The sequence below is a fragment of the Agelaius phoeniceus genome, chromosome 25 (genome assembly GCF_051311805.1).
Source record: "Agelaius phoeniceus isolate bAgePho1 chromosome 25, bAgePho1.hap1, whole genome shotgun sequence".
Taxonomy (NCBI): Eukaryota; Metazoa; Chordata; class Aves; order Passeriformes; family Icteridae; genus Agelaius; species Agelaius phoeniceus.
In genome coordinates, this window is record NC_135289.1 from 273918 (window position 1) to 289144 (window position 15227).

The 15227-nt window shown below is 40.2% G+C and overlaps 1 protein-coding gene across 5 annotated transcripts in view; it reads left to right on the top strand.

The window, feature by feature from the left end:
* ST7L (suppression of tumorigenicity 7 like) overlaps positions 1 to 13970 on the top strand; it is a 21747-nt gene extending 7777 nt beyond the window's left edge. For all 5 annotated transcript variants that reach the window (XM_077190637.1, XM_054648942.2, XM_054648943.2 and 2 more), the window contains exons 10-16: positions 1655 to 1727; positions 2435 to 2537; positions 5653 to 5803; positions 5942 to 6034; positions 8619 to 8758; positions 13098 to 13166; positions 13399 to 13970. In XM_077190637.1, coding sequence (XP_077046752.1) covers positions 1655 to 1727; positions 2435 to 2537; positions 5653 to 5803; positions 5942 to 6034; positions 8619 to 8758; positions 13098 to 13151 — 614 coding nt within the window. In that variant the 3' untranslated portion in view covers positions 13152 to 13166; positions 13399 to 13970. The remainder of the gene's footprint in view (positions 1 to 1654; positions 1728 to 2434; positions 2538 to 5652; positions 5804 to 5941; positions 6035 to 8618; positions 8759 to 13097; positions 13167 to 13398) is intronic.
* Positions 13971 to 15227: the final 1257 nt, after the last annotated feature.

A 15227-nucleotide genomic window follows, 5' to 3' on the forward strand; every position in this document is an offset into this window, starting at 1 on the left:
CAAGAGTGACCATGACCTCAGCAAGGTGAGCAGACTCCCTTCAGTAACAAATGTGGTGCAGGTCAAGTTCTCCTTTTGACTGCTGAGGTCAAATTTAGGCAAACTAAATTGCATATGAATTACTTTCTGTGTTTTTAAGTTACTGCTAATCTGTAAAGAAATCCTTGCTTCAATTCAAGGATTATTTTAATTAATCTCTTCTACATCCCTGGATATGCCTAAATTCATCAGCCTTTTTCAGCCAGCACATAGCCCTGTAAGTAATTGATGTAAATAAGCTGGAAAAGGTCATTTTCCTTTTTGTCATCTTCCAGGCTTGGCCTTGTGCTTCTGTAATACTGAGGTTGCTTGTCAGGGATTAGCAGTGTGCAAACATGCTGCTGCCAGAGATCACTGGTGTGCATCAAATGGTGTTGCTTGCTTTCACTTTCTGTCTTGATTAGTAGGTTTTGGATATTGTGTAAGTCTAAATAGAGGTTGATAAAGTATATACTTATTTTTTATTACCCTCAGTTTTGCCACCTGGATAGTGCTCACTTCATGAGTGTACAAAAGGCTGCTGTCAAAGCAGGGCCTTAAATCACCTTTGGAATGGAGGGGACATAGCAGTATTTTATGACAGTTATTGTCAGAAGTTGTTGAGTTCTCTCTTATGTCAATTCTTTATCACCTCAGGGAATCAAAAGTATCGTATCTTTGCCCAAATCCTGTGCCACTTGTCCATGGCCAGCCTAGCACCCTGCTCCCATTCCTTGATCCTCTTCTGGGTGGATTCTTTTTAGTTTATGAAAACCATTTGCCCTTTGCCCAGTGCTTCTTTCTGTTAACACCAGGAATTGTGACACTTTCTTAAGAAAGCATTGCTGATTTTTTTCTGAGCATCTGGAAAAATGAGTACAAGCTTCAAACTCCCTGCAGCACCCCTGTGTTTGGCTTGACACAACAGCCAGACTTGTAGTAAGTGATGGACAGGCCCAGGATGGGATTTACAAAAAAAGCAAGAACGTTCTGACTATACACAACGTGGTACTTGGGAATCAGACCCCAGACTTTGTCTGCTTTTAAAGTAAACTTGCACTGTGGAGTGCTAACCTTCTAATCTGTAATTGTCAGCTCAAACTTGGCTTCAGATATGCTACAAAGCTACAACTAACAGAATTTTCCCCCTTGGAACTGCAGGAGAACGGAAATTGCGTTTTTGTTAAAATTCATCTACCTGTCTGTAATGCAATTTTTTGCAGTCAGCTTCTGGTCAGCCTCTCAGTATTGTACAAAACTGTGTTAATGTACAGTTGCAAAATTAAGTAAAGATCAGAAGCTTACTTTAGATCTTTGTGGGTTAATGCAGGAAGTGCATTCTGTTCTTGAGTGTATTTATATGCACATTTCTCTTTGGATTCTGTTTCAGTGTGTTGGTACATTAAGAAACAAAAGGTGACTATCACCTAAATACAACTTGGAGTTTTCAATCTGAGACTGACTGGTGACTGTCAGAAAAAAGAAATTCAAAGTTTCTAATCACAGCTGAAATGTTCCAGATGTCAAATTCATTGTCTCCCATACCCAAGGAAAAATCTTTAACTCAAAGGATGTGGGTTTAAAATGTTTGTATTGCCTTAGAATCTTACAGCTTAATTATTTTATTTTATCACAGATATCAGTCTTCCCAAATCAGCAGCAATATGTTACACAGCAGCTCTGCTAAAAGCCAGAGCTGTTTCAGAAAGGTAAGCAAGGACATGTGTGAAAACAATGGTTTGTTCCTATATCTTGGGTTTGATGTAAAATATGAAGGAAAAAGGTCTAAATCCTTTATGTTTTAAAATTATTTCTAATCTGTAAAGAAATCTTTGCTTTGATTATTTAAATTATTTAGTCTTTAGGATTATTTAATTTTTTTTGTCTTTTTTACATCCCTGGTTATGCCTAATTATGTAGCAATTACATTTCTAAGAGCAAGTTGAGTGTATTTATATATATATACATATATTTGTGTGTGTAATGAAATACAATTTAAAACTATTTTAAGCATCCATGAAGTTGGTACAGGGGAGGATGTTTTTCACAAACCCGTGTATTGGCCATTTTTGTGTAAATTCTGTTTCCAATGTTTTGCTTGAGATTTGTGTTTTGGATTATTGTGGTAGTTGATGCTGGCATTTCACCATGGTCTGATCCCAGCCCCACCTCCCAGCAGGTGATGCTGTAACAGGGAGCTGCAAGTCAGGATCACCATGAATTTTCATGTGTCATATGTCATGGGTAGCAGTCAAGATACCTGACTTAACATGAACATTTTTCTCCTAGAGGGGTTTGTTTATCTTTCTTGATAAATCAGCCAATTTTTAATGAACTCTAAGCTTGCAGTGCAAATAAACACCTGGTTAGCATTTGTCATTTATTACTTTTGTTCAAGGTGGGTTTTTCCCTTCAGGTTCTCCCCAGAAACTGCCTCCAGGAGAGGACTTAGTACAGCAGAAATTAATGCTGTGGAAGCAATTCACAGAGCTGTGGAATTTAACCCTCATGTTCCAAAGGTAAGAGTATTTTATTTCCTACTGGACCACTTGTAATGTATTCTGAAAAATACCATATTATAATGTAGTTTTGTTATTGGAGCCTTTCTAGCCCCATATTTTCTTGAATTTGGTTATAACTCTTGCTATGGAGTTGTTAAAAACATTAGTATTTATATAATAAATATTTTGTGGCCAGATTTTTTTTTAAATAATAGCTGATGTTCAAACAGGGTTTTTTGCACAAAAATTTAAACTTCAAATTTCCTAACTCATTGGAAATTCCAATAATGTATTACCAAAGGCCCTTTACTCTCAATAAGGGTGGACATTAATAAATATAAATGTAGATACTTAAAGTCATAAAATAATCACAGAATGGTTTGTGTTGGAAGGGACCTTAAAGATATCTCATTCCAGGACCCTGCTTCCAAGTCCCTAAAGCCAAATTAAGTTCTCCAAACAATAATCACTCTAGTATTCCAAACCCCTTTATTCTGCTGGGCTTCCAACCATGGCTCCATGGTTATTGAAAGATCTGCAGTCACTTATTTTCTTCATCCACGTGTAAACAAGATTAGGAGTCTGTATCTCCACAGGCTGTAATTTAATGTCTGGCATCAAAACGCAGATTGCACAGAACATTGGGTGAAAATAAAGTCTTGCATTGGTTTTTACTGTACTAGGGATGCTTGCAGTATGAACCTTGAAGCAGGAGGCTGGCTCGGTGCAGGGTCTAATCCTCTGCAAATGATGCTGGAGCCCCAGTGGCTGCTGCTGGGGAGGCTGGAATGATCCAGCCGCTCCGTTCTGTCTGCCTGTCCAATCCAATAGAATGTGCACTGAGGAAGCTAATTGCTGGGAGAAATTGCTGCTTCTTTGCATGACTGATCAAGAGCCTAGCAAGTTCATTTCAGACAGTCTCAGACAGATTTTTCTTTAGCCCCTGCCTTTAGGGGCAGAAGATTATAATGCATTATCATTATCTAAAAGTTCTTTTGTTTTGGGTATCCTCCAGTTGCTTCTGGAACCTCATATACCTTTTTAAAGAAGTCAGAGATGGTTTCAAACAGCCTGTTGTTAAAATATGGTCTGTAGTTCTGCAGACACATGCAGAAACTGATTCCAGGTTTCAGTAACTTGATTTTCTCTTCTAATTGTACATCTATCCATTCTTCATGGGTTTTTTATTACAACATTGCCTTGAGGCACCAATTGGTGAGATGACAGAGCAGAATTTTACTGGTGCAGGCTGTTTAGAACTCTGAAATGTTTATGGTCAGAGCAAACAAGTGAATAAGGGCAGAGAAGTGAAGCAGCTTGCCTAGTGGATCACAGAGGGAGAAGAAAATCTGGTCTTTGAATTTCTACTCTATTCTATCCCACAGACTAAAAAGGAGTGTGTAAAGCAGGAAATCCCTCTGTTCGCACATTGGATGAAAGTGATTGCCTTTGTTCAGAACATTTTGCATAAGGAAAATAAATTGTTTCTCTTTGTCTTGCTTTTACAAGATTGGGGTTTGTTTGGAAAGTTAGAACCAGCTAGAAAAGTGGTCCTCTTAAGCCATTACAAATTAGAAATCTGTAACTGCATTGTGGTACTTTATGAAACAGTCTTTTGCAGTCATCTTCTGAATATCTCAGAGATTTTTATTGTGTATAAAGACTTCAAAACCTTCAGTTCAGTACTGAGACACCTTCAGTACTGACACATTCCCTGATTTATGCATAAACATGGATGTGAAAACCTGCCAGACTGGAATTTTTCTGTTTATGTGGTAACGTGGGCTCAGGGAGAGCCAAAGCCTGGAGTTGAGCATTGGTGTGTTGTGGCAATACTTTCAGAGGAGCTTCACCACCACTGCTGGGTTTATATTCCCAGTTAGCATAATGGAAAAGTGGGCACTGTGGAGAGCATGAGGATTGGGTCAGGGGTCAGATATTTGAGACCATTTTCCCACAGCAGTGCTGTGTGAGTGATCCTTTACTGTGTTAAAAAAAAATAAAATGAAGAGGATTAGAGAGGATTAGCAAGAATATTACCCTCCGGAGTGCAGGCCCAAGGCACTGAGAGAAGAACCTAGCCAGGCAGCAAATGTGCTTTATTTGGCTGGGGCACAACCCCTCCTACATTCCTTGAAGAGTCTGAATGGGAAAAGTTAAGCCCTCAAACTGGATTAGTAAATAATCTCATAGTTTGTGGCATCTGCTGAAATAAATCGGTGAGTTAGCTGCATTCTTACACTTTGGGGGACACTCCAAGGAATTGCCAGCTACGTTGATCAAAGATGTGGATTAACTTTGGCTGTTATTGAATGAGACACTACATGGTAGGAGAGGACAGCTCACAGGTAAATACTAGAGCTGAAACTGTCATTTCATTCTTGTAAAAAGTAGTCATCTGTTTTTAAAAGCTAAGTTCAAATGAATACCTGACTTTTTTAGTGTACCATGAGAAAACATGGTACATTAAAAAAATTGCATGTTCTGTGTTGCAAAGAAATAGGAAATGATTAATCCTTGTGTTCTTTGACCCCTCTGAGCATCATATTTTCTGCTGATGGAGGAAGAGGGCTGAAATTGAAAAAATCTGAAATCAAAGATACTTTGTGGTAGCCCAATAAGACCACATGAAAGATTTTCCTGGGTTTGGTTTATTATTCTTCTTTTGGTTAGCACGCTGACACTTTCAGGTTTTCTGCTCATACTTCAGAGCTAACAAGTCCTCAACCACCTACATTGAAACTTTCAGAGATGAAGTAATGAGCAAAAATACTGCTGGTTTGGGGTTTTTTATCAGCCTAAATTTGTCCCTCATTGGTGTTGCACCTGCAGCATTATACTTAATGTCTGTTCCACAAGAATGTATTTTTATTTGTCTTACTGAAGCTGTATGTTTTTTCTTGATTTTTTTTTTTTTTGGTGTGTGTGAAAGCCTAATTTAAGAGTCATACACACAGGGAGCGTGTTTTGCTGCTTTTCATTTCTCACTTAGTGCAGCCTGGCTGCTGTGTGACAGAAGCTGGCCCTGGCCCCTTGTGCGCTCAGTTATGCCTAAAATGATCAATTGTGTTTCACAATCAAAGGGTTTGGAACATTCTGTGTAACCAGGTGTACTTTCCATTTTTCCTTTCAGTATTTACTAGAAATGAAGAGCCTGGTGCTGCCTCCAGAGCACATTCTGAAGCGGGGGGATAGTGAGGCAGTAGCATATGCTTTTTTTCACCTCCAGCACTGGAAGAGGATAGAAGGGGCTCTCAATCTACTGCACTGCACGTGGGAAGGCAGTAAGTATCTCCTTTTATTCTTTTCTGTACAGTAGATAGTCTCTCTGCCTTTACCCCCCTCAGACATGGTTGGCTCTCTTCGTGAGAAGCTGGTTGCCTTGTTAGATTCAGATCTAATATCACTCACCCTTTTTGCAGCATTTAGGATGATCCCATACCCATTAGAGAAAGGACATCTTTTCTATCCCTACCCGAGCTGCACAGAAACAGCAGACAGAGAACTGTTGCCAAGTAAGTGGTTTCTAAGCAGTAAGATAATAAAACACAGGCTAAGGACATGTTCAGTTTGTGGTATTTTGTATTTACCTTACTGTGATTTTTTTAGTTTGAGCTTCCTGTGAAGGGGATTCAGCTATTTGTTGATGTCCCTCCCAGCAGATCCTGAAGCACTTGACTTGTGTGTGTGGTAAATGTCAGCTTGATGCAGTAATAACCTAAGTCCTTCAGAGATTAAATCTGTGTGTGGTACATTCAGACTGAGTCTGGCCAACCTTGAGAACAACAAAGTTGACCATTTGTTAAAAATTGCTTTTAAAAGAATTCATGGGTTTGGTTGTAGCAAGGAGTCAATCCATGGTTCCAGTTCTGCACTGGGTATCCAGTAAAACCTGTCTGTGACCTTGCAGAGAATCTTTGGGTAACCTGTAGGTTCATAGAAGATGTATTGCTTTCTGTCATTAATTCAGTGGTCTGTATTGATCTGCTGGCTGCCTCCTGGAACTTTTTCTACATGTATTTCTATGGATTTATACTAACATTTGATACTGAAAAGTAAGTCTTTTCCAGCTGCTCTTTGCTTCAACGTTACTTTATGCAGTGATAGGCCTACATGTTTTTTTCTACAAATAGACTATATCTTTACTGCCTGTACTCATGATATTTAGGAAAATAACATTCATTTAGATTAGAATTGAGCTGCTAATTATACATCTTAATTGAATTCCTTTGGGGTTGAACTTCTATATCTTGAAGAAACACAATTCCCCTGGGACTGGAAAGGGCTACTGCAAAAGCACCAGCAGCCCTACAGAGACCACAGCTGTGGAAGGAAAACTGCACAGACCTGTTTCTATTTAAAAGCCTGAAGTTATATTTAAAATGTGTAATTTAAATTTGCCCCCAGACTGCTTTAAATTACTCATTTCTCACTTATGCAGGATATTGCACAAGGAATTCCTTGGTTAGCAACTAACCCTAAATTGTAGACTTCCCAGCATAATTAAACACCAACACATGCAGATATTTCAACAGGATCACTCACGCATTCCTGTTTTGTTTTAAATATAGAACTACCTATAAATAAAATCATCTTAACACTTTTATTGCCGTACTTCTTCGAGAAATCTTGACACTTAATTTTTAAAAAAATTATCTATTTAAAATAATGTTGACCAAACCATTGATTCAAAAAACCTGGATTGGTCTGATGAGTAACACTTCTCAAATGTCTGTGAACGTATAGAATTAGCTTTAGTTGTCTTTACCTATCTTGAATTTGGTTTTAATTTCCCAGTGTAGGAAAAGCTATTGCAAAAAGAATTAATCGCTATTTTTTAAGCACTTTACTAAATTTTATTGCTCCATGTTTTAGAAATGAGGTGAGTTTCTATATAATATAAATCTCTGGGTACCATTAACATCTCTGATGGATGTTAGACATGGATCTCCAAATAGTCTGTGTAATTGTGCTCCAAAATCATATCATTAAAACCAAAACAAACCCTGAGTACTTTGCCATTAATGAATTGCAAGAGTACAAGACACTTTTGCTGGGTTTACTCTTCTAATGGTGCTTTAATGTGTTAGCATTCAGAAGCAGTAACTAGGAGGGTAAAGTGTCTCCTTCCTCCACAGACTTCAGTTTAAGAAAGAATACAATTGTATTTTCTCATTTTACAAAAAAAGGCTCATTTATAATTTTGGGTTTGTGTTAGATTTTAAGAACAGCTTGTCAAGAAGGGCAGTCCTTTTATGATTACTTATGTCTATAGAAACTATTTTTTCTTCTTTTAAAATTTTCTGAAATGATTAGATAGAAATCAGAGCTGGGGTATCCAGAGGCAGTAATTGCAAATTCAGCCAGCAGGTCCTCGGCAAGTGACCAGTAGTAGTGTTGTGAGTGCTGAAAGCTCCACATGCCACCCTTAGCCTGGCTAATCACCTGCTTTGGATTTTGTTACCAGAGATTGGAAATTGCAAGGAACTGCTATGTACAGAATTTATAACCCTGTCCTGGCACTGTTTTCTTTGAGGTCTGCTCTGTCAGCTGCTCTGAACAGATTTACTGTAGTCTACAACCAGAAGTCTTCAAGAAGTACTAGGAAATATATGTGTATGCAGCATGCTGGTTGTTCTGTACTTGCTCAGCTTCTTAGGGGTGTGGAGATGTGTGGAGATTGTTCTTTTCAGGTAACAGGATTAGAGCTCTAGAGAGTTGAAAACACCTGAACTGTTTAGTTGGTTCAGGTAATTTTGACAGCTTGTGAACTTTACAGGTGTTTCCTCTGTCCTGTTAGAAAAGTAGGTACCAAAAACTGAGCCTGATTAAATACTTCAAAAATAAAGCCCATGCAAGTGAAAAAGAAGCCTGGGAAGAGAATATTAATAATGAGAACCAATATGTGAAGACTCTTCATAATGAAAGCAAGCATGTGATGTAGGGGAAAAATTTTTAAGAAGTTAAAATGCTGGAACTTAAGATGTGCAGCAGGAGTCTTTCCTTCTGAAAGTTCAGAAATTAGTTACAAGGCCCTAAATAATTCAGAAAGCAGTTCTTGATTATCAAATGTCAACATGCTTCATTTCTTCCTTTCAGCATTTCACGAAGTCTCCGTTTACCCCCAGAAGGAACTTCCCTTTTTCATCCATTTCACAGCAGGCCTGTGTTCCTTTTCTGCCATGCTGGCCCTCCTTACCCACCAGTTTCCTGAGCTGATGGTCATTTTTGCAAAAGCTGTAAGTACTGTGTGTCACGGGGCTTGCTAAGGTATCTTGTGGGTTTTTGGGAATTTTGAGGTCCAGGGCCAAGTAGCCTCCAGTCAATCTCATGCTTGTGGAGCATAATTTATTTTATCTGCTTTTATAAGAATCTTGGTAGTGACAAACATGTTGAAATTTGGGCAAAATGTCTACTTTGACAAGAGATCAACTATTACTGTTACATACCATGGCTTTGATTTGCTCTGTCATGGTTAGAGAGCAGCATTTCAGTGCCAGAGAAATTTTTCCACCGAGCACTGTGGTGAGTATGGATTTTATCCTCGTGGAAGTGCACAACTGCAGTGGGAGAGCCTCAAAAATACATTTGTTGACTGGAGATTATGAGCAAAATGAGTAAAATGAGTAAAAGAGAGACTCAACTGCAGGAAACAGGTCTCTGTGAGCATTGAAAACCCACAGCATGATGTAAGTGGAATGGATGAGAACAGGTAAAGGAGCTGATGACTTCAAACCAAATTCAGAACTGAGTTTAGCTGTCACTTAACCTTTCAGGAGCTCAGCCAGTGGTTGTATATCTATTTTTAGGGTTTCTTTGCCTTACTTATTTGTTAGCATCTGCTGTCTGTAACCTCGTCATCTTTCCCTGGATTCTGGAAGCTGAGAAACAAAGTGCATAGGCAGCTTCCAGCTCCAGCTTCTCAAACTACTCCAGGCAGTAAGTTTGGCCTTTACTGAACTGTGGATCTTGTGCAGTAGAGCAGAGTAGCAAATAAAGAGCTCTGAACTCTTAAGGGAATCATTTATTCTGGCTTTGCTAGTCAAAATAGAGGGCAAAAGACATTTGCATCCTGGCTGGTTTAATGCAACAGGTAATGGGGACCCAGGAGGAAAGCCTTTCTTTTTTGAGAATACTTGTTCTAAGAAATGTTGGCTTTACTGGTGAGCCCAGTCTAGTGTCCAAGCCATGCAGGTGGGAGAGTGGGGCCTCATTTCCACACAGTGGTGTTGATCTTTATGCTGGAAAACGTAGTTGGACATGCCAGTGACAAATTTCAGTGCTGCTCATAATTGGCTGGGTTCACAGTAACTAGGGGCTGACTATTTGTTTGATTAATTCTATAAGGGCTGCATTAGCAAAGTTGTGTGATTTCCAGAGAGATACAAGGTCAAATGTTATGCTAACAAAGAATTGCTTGGTGAAGTTCTCTCTGCTGGGTTTCTTGAACTTGTAAGAAACAATGGTACTCAACATCAAAATAACATTTCTGTTTTTATTGCTCACAAACAGGGGTCCTGCAACTAGATGACTTTAAAGGTCCCTTCCACCCAAACCATTCTGTGATTCTATTTCCGTTAGTAGATAGCTTCAATAGTTTTACTACAGATAATGCTTTGATGGCTGCTAACACTTTATACATACTCTCTTGTCTTCTGGAGGTCTGTAGTAGTAGCATCTACTTGAATTTTCATACCAAAAATGGAAGATTCTCTTCTATTTAATTATACCAACCTTTCCACTCAAGTGTACCTAATAAAGCAATTATTATTTGTTATATTGAGCATTTTTATCTTCAAGTAATTCCAGTACTTCAGACTTTTAAAATTATTTTTTCCTATGTATTTCATTACTTCAAGTATTTTTCATCTTACTGTTCTTTAACTTATTAAATATAGTAATTTTAGATAATAAAGTTCTAGCTGGTATATCTGGAGTGCTTTGGCTGTAGATAAAAGCAATGCAAAATGTATTTCCAACTCTTGAATTTCCAAGAAACCTAGAACACTGTTTTAGGAATGGCAATTGGAAAGTATTGTGTGTATATGGAATTTTTCACTGTACATCTCCAAGCAGTGACTCCTTAGATTACATTTCAGTTACTTCTTAATCAAACTCTTTTTCCAGCAGTTGAATCCACAGCCAGCTGAATGCCTCAGAAGGGGTTTAAGAAGTTGAATACCTTTCTATGGACTTGAAAAGTCTGAGTTTACATATTTTCATTTGTTAGTGCTTGAGTTTGTTTCCTCCATAATAAATCACAGGGTAAACCTTGGCAAATTGCTAAAAGTATTCCAAGTGGCCAAAAATCACAAGGAAGCGTGTAGTAGTTCCAATGTACACAGCGCGATCCAGCCCGGCCGGAGCGCTGGCAGCGCGAGCGCGGCCGCCCCGGCCCTGCCAGCCGGCGCCACGGGGATTTCTGCTGTCCTGCAGCCCCGGGGCTCTGCAGGTGCTGGGGACTGCTGCTGGCAGAACCTGCAGCTTTTGCTGATGCACTGAGAGCCCATGACGGTGCCCAGAGCAGCTGCGGCTGCCAAATCCAAGGCCACGTTGGATGGGGCTTGGAGCAACCTCAGATGGTGGAAGGTGCCCCTGCCCTTGACAAGGTGTTGAAATTAGGTGATCTTTAAGGACCCTTCCAACCCAAACTGTTCTATGATTCTGTCCTGCTGGTGAGGACAGGCCATGGCAGAAGAGCCACAGGGGCTGCAGTACCAGCAGGTGCTCCCTGGGCCTCACTATTTGTTTCACTCAGATTTCTGATCTCTTGGAGAATCACTGTTCTTGATCATCAGACAGCTGTTTCTGAAGTAGCTGCAGTAAGTGACAGAAGGTAGGAAGGTATGCAAATGACAATAATCTGAACTGTCTGAACAAGCTGAAAAATGCTGCTAGATAAAACAACTTCTGTCGAAATGGCAGACAAAAGGGTCTGATTGTTTTTGCATTCAGTATGAATTTTTATTTTTTAATAATTACATAGACGGAGGACTGGGTGGACGTGTATCATCTTGCAAAAGTGAGGTTGCACAGTTCCTTCTGTAATACAAAGACACCAAGAACACCAGTGACACAGAGTGATAGCAGGCACTGTAAACAGATCTCAAAAGTTCCTGAAAACAATGAACATGCCTGCATAGAGTCACAGAATGGTTTGGTGGGAGGGGACCTTAAAGCCCATCCAGTTCCACCTCCTGCCCAGGGACAGGGACACCTTCCACTAGCCCAGGGTGCTCCAAGCTCCATCCAGCCTGGCCCTTGTGTGCTTCCAAGCATGGGGCAGCCACAGCTGCTCTGGACAATTCCAAGCAGGTCAATCCCATTTTTTACATCAGAACTTTGTTACTGGAATAGACCAGTGTAAATTATTATTAAAGTACTGAAAAAATAGTGCAGCAATGTTCCTGCTGTATCCTACTGAAAACAACTTTATTTTTCAGGGAATTGGACAAAATCCTAAGACAGTCCCTGTTCCAAAGTGGTTTTATATGGATCGCTTGATACTTTCACAACAAAGAAAGAAGTCATGGGATTTAAATTAAAAATTGGCTAATTTTTATGATTGCAAGATTAGGAGAAAACATTCTTCATTCTGGCTGTTCCCTAGCTCCCTGTTGGAGGATTCCTTGCCATTTGGTCTGTGGCAGCTGTCTAGGGACAGAAAATAGGGCAAAGCAGAGCCGTGTCTGGCAAGTCCTGCTTTATGTGACACTCTGCTTTACTTTAAGAACAAATCCCCCTACCACTTTCCCCAAAGCTCATTAAGTGAGACTGGAGAATTAACTTTTTAGCCAGCTGCTGAACTTTTCATATTTATAAACACTTGAGTCTTTTGCTTATCTAAGAGAAAATGTGTATAGTTTGGAGATGTGCACTTCCCTGCCAATGTGTAATGAGTGGTTCTACACTTGGTAGGGGAAAAAAAGCCTGAAGTTTCCTGTCAGAGCTGAGTGTCGATGCCAAGGGCAAAGGTTTCTTGCCTTGCTAATCTACATCTTAACTCATGCACTTAATGTGAAGGTGCCACACGCTAACAGGCAGGGAAGAAGCCCACTGCAAGGAAAAGCACCTACACTGCTGTGAATGTTATGTTTTAAAAGCCTTTTTAATGTAATATTTGAGGTTATGATAGAAGCCAGGAGGGCCAAAGTAAAACTTTCAAAGTAAATGAGTCCTGTTGTTGCTAACTCATGAAATGAGCGTTTGCACAAGGATAACCTGAGTGCCAGCAGAATATCTGGGGGATGGTTTGAGAAGGTGCAGGGGAGTTTGCACGATTTGTTTTAGCCTAATCTTACTTCTGGAACTGTTTAGATGGCATCTAGAATATGGATCCCGTCTGGAAGCACAGACTGGTCTTGGTGGATGGGCTGTTCCATTTGGGCCAGTGACCTCTAAATAATCTCTGCCTGAATATTGAAAAAATTGGGTGATCTTTAAGGTCCCTTCCTGTGATTCTCTGAAAATCCACTGTCCTCTGCTCCCTGGTCTGCTGAGCCCTGAAGCCCAGTGCTGAGCAGCTGGCAGAGTGCTCGTGTGGAGGAATGCCGCGCTAACCCTTGTGCCTCTGCCCAGGTGCTGCGGGTGCTGTGGCCAGTGAGTGCTCCCAGTGTTCTGGCCTCCAGCTGAGGGGACTGCGCCAGGGTGAGTGCATGGCCTGGAGCTGGGCCTTCCACAGGCTGCTTCTCCTTCTGTGTGTCTCCATTCATCTCTAATGTTTACAACACGCCTGTTTCATGGCATCAGCAGTGAAGGGGTTGGAATTCTGTTGCCCTGAGGGCAAGACACAGGGTGGTTTTTGCTCATACCTTGAGGCTGCAGAAGGAAGTTGGTTTGGAAACTGAACTGATTCATGGTTGTGTTCCATTTCTTCCAGTGCTTTGGGACTCTTCTTTCACCCTTCATCTTCACTCTGAACGCATTGAGGACCTGCTGCTGTCCAGCCCCTGGCATGAGCTGACTGGTGTGACTGGCGTGTGTATTTTCCATGATAGTTTGATTTTATTCTTATGAGCCTCCCTCCCAGTTGTGGGAGCCAAGGAAGAAATCTGGGCTCTTCAAACTGATATCCTTGACTGGCTTCCATGCTGATGGTGCTTAACATACGAATTTCTCCTTTGGCCTTAATCTGTAATCATCTAAGAAAATAGTTCTTGTTGAACAATAGTTTATTGCTCTCTAAATCACTTGGACAACTGGAAGCTCATACTTCCTCTGTAAGAAAGGAGAATACACAAACTGAGCAGGTGTTGGGAGTACTGATGCTTCCTTCTCAGCTGCAGATGCACCAGATACTTGGCTTAGATTTAATTTCATAAGCCTTTTTCAAAATATTTGTTAACAGCAAAGTATGGTTCTGCTTTCTTTATTAAAAGGTTGCTACTTAAAGCATTGAATTTGTTGACTTCTTAAGTGTCTGTTAAATATAGATTACAATGTGCAAACAAAGATTTGTTTCTTCTCTATCTTATGAGCTTGCATTACTCAAGGAGATGGTAAACTCCTCTATTTCACACTACTTCTTTAGATTTAATTGTGCATCTTTTATTCTTTAAGATAAAGCATTTTGAAAGACAGGATGGCTTCTGAAACTGCCCAAAGTGTTGTGGTATCTGCAGGGGAGTCTGTTGGGAGAGCTGAACCTTCAAGTGTTAGTCCAAAGTAGTTTCAGTGTTGTTACGAAGACTTGAAGAGAACGGAGATGTGGAAAACTCTTCAAAGGATTTGCTTCACATACAGAGCAGCCCTGAGGGTTTGTTTACTGCAGAGGTGGAAAGATGGCTGTGGCAGCCACGTGGTTTGAGGTAATTGGTGTGACTTCCATTTCTACTCTCCCATTAGAGCAAAAGAAGAACTAATTACTTTTCTTTTTGCTTGTTTTCAAATCCTTCTTTACCTTGTAAACCAAGTTCTGTGAAGCAGAAAGTCACCTCTGCATCTCATGTAAATGTAGTTTATTTATAACTCTGAAGGGAAACATACTTGCTTGGGTAGAAATGCCATTGTTTGCTCTCCACTGTATATTTCTGTTGACTGGACTTAAATCCAGATTAACTGTTTGAATTCATCAAGGAATCAAAAGGGAAGCCCTACAGAAATATACTACCAGTCTTTTTAGACTTATCTAACTACTAGAATGTAATTTTCTCAACTTTTTTTCCAGTTGGTCACTGGGGCTGTTTCTCACCTTGGAATCACTGTGGTGATTAATAGGCCTGTTGTGTTCATGTGATTTCACTTCATGGTCTGCAGGGGCCCATAAGGTAACCAGCCTAATGCTTTTTAAAGTTGAACCTTTTCCAGCAGTTGTGTGGGGTTATAAATGAAGCTCTGCCTCCCATGTATCATCCCAAGAGCTGCTTTCTCTCACTGTCCTCCCTTGACATAACAGTAACAGAAAGGGGATGGGCTTGTTCTGAAAGGAGAGCTGGCAGCAGGCTGTGTAATGAAAATCTTCCTGTCTCTAGAAGTGCCAGCAATCCTAGGAAGGAGTGCTGTCTGTGCAGGATTGTCCATGTTTTTGGGAAGTGTTCCTTTGCCACTTAGGAGCAGACACGTGACCCATACCTTAGTGTATACACATATACATCTGAATGTATATATGCATTCAAAATTACAATTATTACTCAGGACAAGATGAATATTGATGTAACTTCTTTGAAACAAGGACTGTGGTGACTTTACAGCCATTGGGATGGCAATAGC